The sequence below is a fragment of the Clupea harengus genome, unplaced genomic scaffold, assembly GCF_900700415.2.
Source record: "Clupea harengus unplaced genomic scaffold, Ch_v2.0.2, whole genome shotgun sequence".
Classification (NCBI taxonomy): Eukaryota; Metazoa; Chordata; class Actinopteri; order Clupeiformes; family Clupeidae; genus Clupea; species Clupea harengus.
In genome coordinates, this window is record NW_024879795.1 from 60,142 (window position 1) to 70,609 (window position 10,468).

The 10,468-nt window shown below is 48.5% G+C and overlaps 1 protein-coding gene across 1 annotated transcript; it reads left to right on the forward strand.

Annotated features, from left to right (window-relative positions):
* Positions 1-1,995: 1,995 nt before the first annotated feature.
* On the forward strand, positions 1,996-8,606 carry LOC122130401 (uncharacterized protein DDB_G0287625-like; the record flags this gene model as incomplete). Its single annotated transcript, XM_042705132.1, has 4 exons — positions 1,996-2,255; positions 5,653-5,722; positions 6,446-6,658; positions 8,477-8,606. Coding segments are annotated over exons 1-4 (673 nt in total), but the record flags the coding sequence as incomplete, so codon positions are not given.
* Between the last annotated feature and the right edge of the window lie 1,862 nt (positions 8,607-10,468).

The window sequence follows — 10,468 nt, forward strand, 5'->3', positions numbered from 1 at the left end:
TTTAAAGGGTGCGACCAACATACCCCCCCCCCACACATCCCTCCCATATAAAGAAAAACAGAAAAAGAATAAGCCCAGCAGCATTAGAACAGTATGCCGGTGTCTTCAAAGCCTATGCTCATCCTTCCTTGGAAGCGAGCTGCAGGTCTACTACACAATTCCACTCCTAACAATGCAGTGCAAACGATTCCTTTATCTAACAAACAAAGGAATTTGCTCTCATAACTGAACGGATACATAAGTGCACTTTTAATAAAAACATTATTTTTTTCTAAAATATAATAAATCTCTTCCTACGCTTACCCAATTCACCCTAGTAGATACGGTTATTGAACACAAAACTCACCTTAAAGTTTCAGTCTAAAGCGCGATTCAGGCGATCTATCAATTATCCTAGATCAGCATGTAATAGCCTATCACCCAAACTGTTGGCATATTTCAAACCTTTCAAATGTGGCAGGCATCATTTAGCCTTGTTCTTCATCAGTGTTGGCTGGAAAGTTCCCTTTTATCTGATCGTAGAATGTTTCTGCTGCTGCCGGGGTGTCGAAGAGATGTTTGTCCCTGTTGATGGTGATGCACAGGCGAGCAGGGTGGCGTAGGAGAATGCAATTCCATCGGCATAGAGTTTGGTCTTGATGTCCTTGAATGTCGCTCGTTGCTTGGCTAGGCTTGCACTCAAATCAGGGAAAAACAGGATTCTGTTGCCGTCGAACTTAATGTCTTCCTTCTGCGATCTTGCCCATCGAAGCACACGTTCCTTATCCTGATAGCGATGGAATCCAACGATGATGGCTCGCGGACGTTGTCCTCTGGCAGGCTTCGGAGCTAGTGTACGGTGTGCTCTGTCCAGCTCTGGATATTTGGGGAAAACCTCTCTTCCAATAACTGTTTGGAGAAGCTTTGAAATGAATTCCAACGGTGAACCTCCTTCCAGACCTTCAGGTAAGCCAACGAGTCTTACATTTTGTCGTCTGGAACGATTCTCAAGGTCCTCTGCTTTGGATGCTAGTGCAGCATTGGCTTTCTCCAGCTGATCAAGTCTTATTGTTAGCTCGACTAGCTCATCACTATGGGTTGAAAGGGTATTTTCAATGGTCGTTATCTTTTGGTTGTGAGAGTCCAATGCAGCGCTGATGTGCTGTGTCGAGAGACGTCCGTATAGGTGTAAGGGAGGTCTCTAAAGATGTTGAGAGGAACGTTTTGAGTTATGCGGCCAAGCTTTCTTTGTGTTTTTCAAGCTCCTGCACCAGGCTAGTAACAGTTAGAAACTCCGCCATCTTAGCTGCTGATGCTGCTTGAGTTGCAGAAGAATCTTTTCCCTGTCGTGGTCTCGACATTGTAAGCCAGTTGAATCGTATCAGAATGTAGGCGAGTTTACTTTTTAAATGAATACGGTGAAATAGGGTAAACGTCGAAGTGGTGCATGTAAATTGTGAAGTATGCTGGAGCTATCCCAAAGCGTGAGTGCCCTGCTACATTGCACAGCCGGAAGTCCGTTTTTTAGTATTTTAACCACCAATTTGACAATATTAAAAAACACAGTTTACATGCACATAAAATGCATTTAATATTTCAAGATGTGAACTTTTACTTCTCTTGTGAAGGCACCTAAACTAACTGGAAGACTTTTTTATAAGTGTTTATTTATTTCAACATTTTCTATTGCAACTGATGCTTCTGACATACTATGCTTTGATCTAAGCAATATCATCTTACTAATACAACTCACACTATTGTTTTGGTTTGTTTGCTAGTTTGTTTGCTTCCATCTAATCAGTGACCGCTCAACCAACATACAATGAGCGCAATCTCATGTGTTTATTTATGCCTGAGTATTTATAATCAATCTCATATGTGTTTATTTATGCCTGATTATTTATAATCAATTTTCTATTGCAACTGATGCATGCAGCACACAAATGCTGATCAAATAACGTCTTACTCTGTGTTTGTTTGCTTCCGTCCAGTAGGGCTGCTGAACGAACCTCCACAATGGCCGTAATCTCAGATGTCTTGATGAAGACACTAGAGTATCTTGACCACAAAAACTTAAAAAGGTTCAAGCACCACCTGTGGGAACGTGGCCCAATCACCAGGCAGAGGTTGGAGGAGGCTAGCATAGACGACACAGTGACCATGATGGTGCAGGCCTACTGTGAGATGAACTGCGGCTGTGTCATGTCGAACATCTTGAGGAGTATGCACCACAACCAATTGGCCTTGAACCTGGATAAGGAGCTGCAATCAGGCAAGTTACTCTTCTACAGCAGCATGCTTTCATGGCACCCTCCTAACGACCCTCCAAACGTGCCTCTGAAAAGACCACCTTTCACCACTTTATCCTGTTTTTGGGCTTCACCTACACAATCTATTTCAGCCTACTAGATTATTTAAAGGTATTTGATGAAATTGAAAACAGAGTCAAACCCTGTGTGAGAAGGTGAAATCCCCCCTTCTCACCGCTTTGCACTCGCACCAGAATAGGATCTGACTCACGTTGCCCTTCAAGAGCGGGTGAGAGACTTTCCACACACACACGCTCATATGTCCGTCCATAGACTGGATAATTCATGTCCACATATTCAGTTAGCCCCCCTTTCCATCCTGCTATGGACATTTTAACTAAGTGAGGGTTGGCGTGAGTTGTACATGGTTGTAACATGGTTTCCCGTGGTATCACAGAAAACACTTAACACACACACAATTGTCACTGTTCACCCCGTTTATGATGCTCACCTTCCATGGTATGTAGTGTGGTACCGACTATTTCATGTCCCACATACTCCCTGTTTCCATATAAAACCCTGGTTACTTCACACACACTTTCGCACTCATCACTAACGTCCTGCTGGTCATATGTGGAAGTGTGCGCTGCTGAGGCGCAGTAACTCTCAACCTCCAACAGGGCAGGGAGAGGGGAATTGTCTTGAGGGGTGTTGGATGTTGGATGGGGTGTTGGATGTTCAGTTTGTTATGGGTGTTAATAATATGTGCACTATGCACTGTATTGCAGTGTACTTCGTAAAGTACTCTTTTTGAAACATAACCTGTGTGTCCAAGCAACGTCAACGAAAGAAACTATGAAGAGGCAAATTCACAATTTCTCAATTCATGAACATGACTTTCTTTCCTTTCCTCTCTTTCTGACTGTAGAAGTCAATATCAGCACAGAAGATTCTGATCACTGCCTGCCCTCATCAGGTGATGACACCCTCTCTTTATATAAAACCTGAAAGTAGACAGTCATGCAGTACAAAATGGTGCACATTTAGGAATTCATACTACGATGGTACATTGAAATTTGAAATCTGAAATCATGAAAACCCAACTTCACACATCATTAATTATAGAATGATGCATTATAAAACCAGTGTGTGTGTGTGTGTGAGTGCATACGTGTGGTATTATTATGGTTGTAATTGTTGAAGATAAATCTACTCAGACTTAAGATTCTACATGTGGCAGGAATAACCTGTGTTTGGCCAGGCCATAACATAATTTAATGCATTTTTGTTTTTGCAAAATCAAAACTTAAATTTTTCAGTCTGAATGCGTTTCTACGTAACATTTATTGTTGTGCGCTCATCTCTTAAGGCCCCGTCACACCATGACGTTCTGGTCAACGTTCTATGATGTTAGAGGAAACGTTGGTAATCGTCCATGGTCGCTGGTATTGCGCCAGAAGAGCTTTGTGTGAAAGCTGGTGAACGCTGTAATCGTCGGTAATCGTCGGTGATCGGAGGAGAACGCTGGTCCAAAAAAAAAGTTTTGAACATGCACAAAAGTTCTCATGGAGATCAGCGTTCATCAACGTTTAATTTAAACGCTGGAGAACTTTCGTGGAACGTTTTATTAACTTTGCACGCGTTTGGCTATCGTAGTCAGTCGTTGGGTAGGGTAGACTGAGTACCTACAGTTGATGCACCCGAAATAACTTATGTGCGCAGCAATCCTGAGACGTGATTTTTAGTTTGGACATGCCTACTAACGTCCTCTTTGATCGAGGACAATTTGAGCACCTAACCCATCTCTCGTAGGAAGATATTGGCGAACGTTTTTTCACCAAGGGAAGATCTTACATACAATTAATATGTTATTAACCATACGTGATCAACAAACGCAACTTACATCATTGCAAACGTTATTCTGTGCACTATACATCTACATATCCAATGCTATCATGTCATGCAAGGTCATTGCATAATCTAGCGAAAAGCGGAGTGGAGGGTATTTGCTTGCTTGAGCCAGCATGAAGTAGATGTACTGAACTTGAACATAGCTGAGCACTGTTATAGCTGGTGCTGTTCCATGGCAGATGGATATGATATGAAGACTCTTGTGACATGGACAATGTGTGTGGATGTGTTGATGTTTTCTAATAATAAACATTGAGAAACACAAATTCAGTGTCAAATTTAAATCATTTATTTTAATAACATAAAACCCCAGGAATAACGCCCGTTATTTCGTAAATCACAGTAATAATAACAGTAAATCTTCGTCCGAAGACATTGCTAGTGAAAGAGGTTTTGTATTCTTCTTACTTTCAGCAGCGCTAGTAGCAGAAGCCCCCCTCACACCTTTTCGTGGTCTTGGAGGCACGATGTTCACTGTTCAGATCAACTGAATCCACTATGATTTTCCAGCGTTTTATACCCGTTTGACCATAAAACCCACACGCCGCAAAACGCTTTTCTGTCATTATTCACACGTTAATTACACCTTTAACACGCTCTTCTAATGTTGACTTATCGTTTGTCGCGCTGGATTGACACGTCAGCACACGTTTGTCGCGGACCAGTGACACATCACTTGGTCGGTGTTACACACTCCTCATGCGTCAGTCCCACGCTAGTCATGTGTCAGTCCTACGCTATTCTTTTGTTAGTAACACGTCAGATGTGTCCACATCGCCCTAGAACGCTCAAAATTGAACGATTAGAAAGTTCAGAGAACGTTGACCAGAACGTCATGGTGTGACGGGGCCTTTAGGAACACACAGCAGGAGCATTTTTCTATTTGCCATTTTGTTTCGAATAACTGTTTATTTTAATATTCATGATACAACCTGCTGACCTTTTGTGCACATCATATTTTCAGTAATATGGCAAAACCATATTACCATACACAAAATTAATATACGATGACACAGAATTATCAAAGTGTGGCACATTCTACTTTTCATGCCACAGAAGTAAATATGTGGCCCTAAGACATCTATTACGTTGTCAGAATTACTTGAAATTAGTTCATTTTGTCCACAAAGTGAGAAATGCCTTGAGCTTTTTGTACACAAAATAAAAAGCACAACAGACATTAGTGCATGACATGAATCATTCATTTTGTTTTCTATATTTCATACAGATAAACCAAAAAAAAGGAACAACCACACTCACAGGAGTAAGCTTGGAGGAGCAGCAGTAGCCGCAGCAGTAGGAGCAGCAGTAGGAGCAGCAGTAGGAGCAGCAGTAGCAGCTGCAGTAGGAGCAATAGCAGTAGGAGCAGTAGGAGCAGCAGTAGGAGGAGCAGTAGGAGCAGCAGTAGCAGCAGCAGTAGGAGCAGTAGTAGGAGCAGCTGTAGGAGCAGCAGTAGGAGCAAATGGAGGAGCAGTAGGAGCAATAGTAGCAGCAGCAGTAGCAGCAGCAGTAGGAGCAGCAGTAGGAGCAGTAGTAGGAATAGCAGTAGCATCAGCAGTAGGAGCAGTAGGAGGAGCAGCAGGAGCAGCAGGAGGAGCAGCAGTAGGAGCAGTAGGAGGAAGAGTGGCAGTAGGAGAAGTAAGAGCAGCAGCAGTAGGAGCAGCAAGAGCGGCAGTAGGAGAAGTAGGAGCAGTAGCAGGAGTAGAAGCACGAGGAGCAGCAGTAGGAGCAGTAGGAGCAGGACCAGCAGGAGGAGCAGTAGAAGGAGAAGCAGGAGCAGTAGGAAGACCAGCAGCAGTAGGAAAACCAGCAGGAGGAGCAGCAGTAGGAGAAGTAGGAGCAGGAGGAGCAGCAGGAGGAGCAGCTGGAGGAGAAGTAGGAGCAGGAGGAGCAGCAGGAGGAGCAGCTGGAGGAGAAGTAGGAGCAACAGCAGGAAGAGCAGCAGTAGAAGCAGTAGGAAGAGCAGCAGGAAAAGCAGTAGCAGCAGCGGTAGGAGCAGTAGCAGCAGTAGAAAGAGCAGCAGTAGGAGAAATAGGAACAACAGCAGGAAGAGCAGCAGTAGAAGCAGCAGGAAGAGCAGCAGGAAAAGCAGCAGTAGGAACAGCAGGAAAAGCAGCAGTAAGAGAAGTAGAAGCAGAAGGAGAAGCAGTAGCAGCAGCGGTAGGAGCAGCAGGAAGAGCGACAGTAGGACAAGTAGGAGCATCAGCAGCAGGAGGAGAAGCAGGAGGAGAAGCAGGAGCAGTAGGAAGAGCAGCAGAGAGAGCAGCAGTAGGAGTAGTAGGAACAACAGCAGGAGGAGCAGCAAGAGCGGCAGTAGGAGAAGTAGGAGCAGCAGTAGGAGCAGAAGGAAGACCAGTAGGGAAACCAGCAGGAGGAGCAGCAGTAGGACCAGTAGGAGGAGCAGTAGAAGGAGAAGTAGGAGCAGGAGGAGCAGAAGCAGCAGTAGGAGCAGCAGTAGGAGCAGCAGTAGGAGCAGCTGGAGGAGAAGCAGGAGCAGCAGTAGGAGAAGTAGGAGCAGTAGGAAGAGCAGCAGAGAGAGCAGCAGTAGGAGAAATAGGAGCAACAGCAGGAGGAGCAGCAGCAGGAGCACCAGCAACAGTAGGACCAGCAGGAAGAGCAGCAGTAGAAGCAGCAGGAAGAGCAGCAGGAAAAGCAGCAGTAGGAGCAGCAGGAAAAGCAGCAGTAGGAGCAGCAGGAGGAGCAGCAGTAAGAGAAGTAGAAGCAGCAGGAGGAGCAGTAGCAGCAGCGGTAGGAGCAGTAGGAGCAGCAGCAGGAGCAACAACAGTAGGAGCAATAGGAGCAGTAGGAGAAGTAGGAAGAGCGACAGTAAGACAAGTAGGAGCATCAGCAGCAGGAGGAGAAGCAGGAGGAGAAACAGGAAGAGCAACAGTGGGAACAGCAGGAGCAGGACCAGCTGGAGGAGCAGCAGTAGGAGAAGTAGGAGCAGTAGGAAGACCAGCAGAGAGAGCAGCAGTAGGAGTAGTAGGAACAACAGCAGGAGGAGCAGCAAGAGCGGCAGTAGGAGAAGTAGGAGCAGCAGTAGGAGCAGAAGGAAGACCAGTAGGAAAACCAGCAGGAGGAGCAGCAGTAGGACCAGTAGGAAAAGCAACAGTAGGAGCAGCAGGAGCAGGAGCAGCAGGAGGAGCAGCAGGAGCAGGACCAGCAGGAGGAGCAGTAGAAGGAGAAGTAGGAGCAGTAGGAAGACCAGCAGTAGGAGCAGCAGGAGGAACAGTAGGAAGACCAGCAGTAGGAGCAGCAGGAGGAACAGTAGGAAGACCAGCAGTAGGAGCAGCAAGAGCGGCAGTAGGAGAAGTAGGAGCAGCAGTAGGAGCAGAAGGAAGACCAGTAGGAAAACCAGCAGGAGGAGCAGCAGTAGGACCAGTAGGAAAAGCAAAGGTAGGAGCAGCAGGAGCAGGAGCAGCAGGAGGAGCAGCAGGAGCAGGACCAGCAGGAGGAGCAGTAGAAGGAGAAGTAGGAGCAGTAGGAAGACCAGCAGTAGGAGCAGCAGGAGGAACAGTAGGAAGACCAGCAGTAGGAGCAGCAGGAGGAACAGTAGGAACAGCAGGAGCAGGACCAGCTGGAGGAGCAGCAGTAGGAGAAGTAGGAGCAGTAGGAAGACCAGCAGAGAGAGCAGCAGTAGGAGTAGTAGGAACAACAGCAGGAGGAGCAGCAAGAGCGGCAGTAGGAGAAGTAGGAGCAGCAGTAGGAGCAGAAGGAAGACCAGTAGGAAAACCAGCAGGAGGAGCAGCAGTAGGACCAGTAGGAAAAGCAAAGGTAGGAGCAGCAGGAGCAGGAGCAGCAGGAGGAGCAGCAGGAGCAGGACCAGCAGGAGGAGCAGTAGAAGGAGAAGTAGGAGCAGTAGGAAGACCAGCAGTGGGAGCAGCAGGAGGAACAGTAGGAAGACCAGCAGTAGGAGCAGCAGGAGGAACAGTAGGAAGACCAGCAGTAGGAGCAGCAAGAGCGGCAGTAGAAGAAGTAGGAGCAGCAGTAGGAGCAGAAGGAAGACCAGTAGGAAAACCAGCAGGAGGAGCAGCAGTAGGACCAGTAGGAAAAGCAAAGGTAGGAGCAGCAGGAGCAGGAGCAGCAGGAGGAGCAGCAGGAGCAGGACCGGCAGGAGGAGCAGTAGAAGGAGAAGTAGGAGCAGTAGGAAGACCAGCAGTAGGAGCAGCAGGAGGAACAGTAGGAAGACCAGCAGTAGGAGCAGCAGGAGGAACAGTAGGAACAGCAGGAGCAGGACCAGCTGGAGGAGCAGCAGTAGGAGAAGTAGGAGCAGTAGGAAGACCAGCAGTAGGAGCAGCAGTAGGAGTAGTAGGAACAACAGCAGGAGGAGCAGCAAGAGCGGCAGTAGGAGAAGTAGGAGCAGCAGTAGGAGCAGAAGGAAGACCAGTAGGGAAACCAGCAGGAGGAGCAGCAGTAGGACCAGTAGGAGGAGCAGTAGAAGGAGAAGTAGGAGCAGGAGGAGCAGAAGCAGCAGTAGGAGCAGCAGTAGGAGCAGCAGTAGGAGCAGCTGGAGGAGAAGCAGTAGGAGCAGCAGGAGGAGCAGCAGTAAGAGAAGTAGAAGCAGAAGGAGGAGCAGTAGCAGCAGCGGTAGGAGCAGTAGGAGCAGCAGCAGGAGCAACAGCAGTAGGAGCAATAGGAGCAGTAGGAGAAGTAGGAAGAGCGACAGTAGGACAAGTAGGAGCATCAGCAGCAGGAGGAGAAGCAGGAGGAGAAACAGGAAGAGCAACAGTGGGAACAGCAGGAGCAGGACCAGCTGGAGGAGCAGCAGTAGGAGAAGTAGGAGCAGTAGGAAGACCAGCAGAGAGAGCAGCAGTAGGAGTAGTAGGAACAACAGCAGGAGGAGCAGCAAGAGCGGCAGTAGGAGAAGTAGGAGCAGCAGTAGGAGCAGAAGGAAGACCAGTAGGAAAACCAGCAGGAGGAGCAGCAGTAGGACCAGTAGGAAAAGCAACAGTAGGAGCAGCAGGAGCAGGAGCAGCAGGAGGAGCAGCAGGAGCAGGACCAGCAGGAGGAGCAGTAGAAGGAGAAGTAGGAGCAGTAGGAAGACCAGCAGTAGGAGCAGCAGGAGGAACAGTAGGAAGACCAGCAGTAGGAGCAGCAGGAGGAACAGTAGGAAGACCAGCAGTAGGAGCAGCAAGAGCGGCAGTAGGAGAAGTAGGAGCAGCAGTAGGAGCAGAAGGAAGACCAGTAGGAAAACCAGCAGGAGGAGCAGCAGTAGGACCAGTAGGAAAAGCAAAGGTAGGAGCAGCAGGAGCAGGAGCAGCAGGAGGAGCAGCAGGAGCAGGACCAGCAGGAGGAGCAGTAGAAGGAGAAGTAGGAGCAGTAGGAAGACCAGCAGTAGGAGCAGCAGGAGGAACAGTAGGAAGACCAGCAGTAGGAGCAGCAGGAGGAACAGTAGGAACAGCAGGAGCAGGACCAGCTGGAGGAGCAGCAGTAGGAGAAGTAGGAGCAGTAGGAAGACCAGCAGAGAGAGCAGCAGTAGGAGTAGTAGGAACAACAGCAGGAGGAGCAGCAAGAGCGGCAGTAGGAGAAGTAGGAGCAGCAGTAGGAGCAGAAGGAAGACCAGTAGGAAAACCAGCAGGAGGAGCAGCAGTAGGACCAGTAGGAAAAGCAAAGGTAGGAGCAGCAGGAGCAGGAGCAGCAGGAGGAGCAGCAGGAGCAGGACCAGCAGGAGGAGCAGTAGAAGGAGAAGTAGGAGCAGTAGGAAGACCAGCAGTGGGAGCAGCAGGAGGAACAGTAGGAAGACCAGCAGTAGGAGCAGCAGGAGGAACAGTAGGAAGACCAGCAGTAGGAGCAGCAAGAGCGGCAGTAGAAGAAGTAGGAGCAGCAGTAGGAGCAGAAGGAAGACCAGTAGGAAAACCAGCAGGAGGAGCAGCAGTAGGACCAGTAGGAAAAGCAAAGGTAGGAGCAGCAGGAGCAGGAGCAGCAGGAGGAGCAGCAGGAGCAGGACCGGCAGGAGGAGCAGTTAGAAGGAGAAGTAGGAGCAGTAGGAAGACCAGCAGTAGGAGCAGCAGGAGGAACAGTAGGAAGACCAGCAGTAGGAGCAGCAGGAGGAACAGTAGGAACAGCAGGAGCAGGACCAGCTGGAGGAGCAGCAGTAGGAGAAGTAGGAGCAGTAGGAAGACCAGCAGTAGGAGCAGCAGTAGGAGTAGTAGGAACAACAGCAGGAGGAGCAGCAAGAGCGGCAGTAGGAGAAGTAGGAGCAGCAGTAGGAGCAGAAGGAAGACCAGTAGGGAAACCAGCAGGAGGAGCAGCAGTAGGACCAGTAGGAGGAGCAGTAGAAGGAGAAGTAGGAGCAGGAGGAGCAGAAGCAGCAGTAGGAGCAGCAGTAG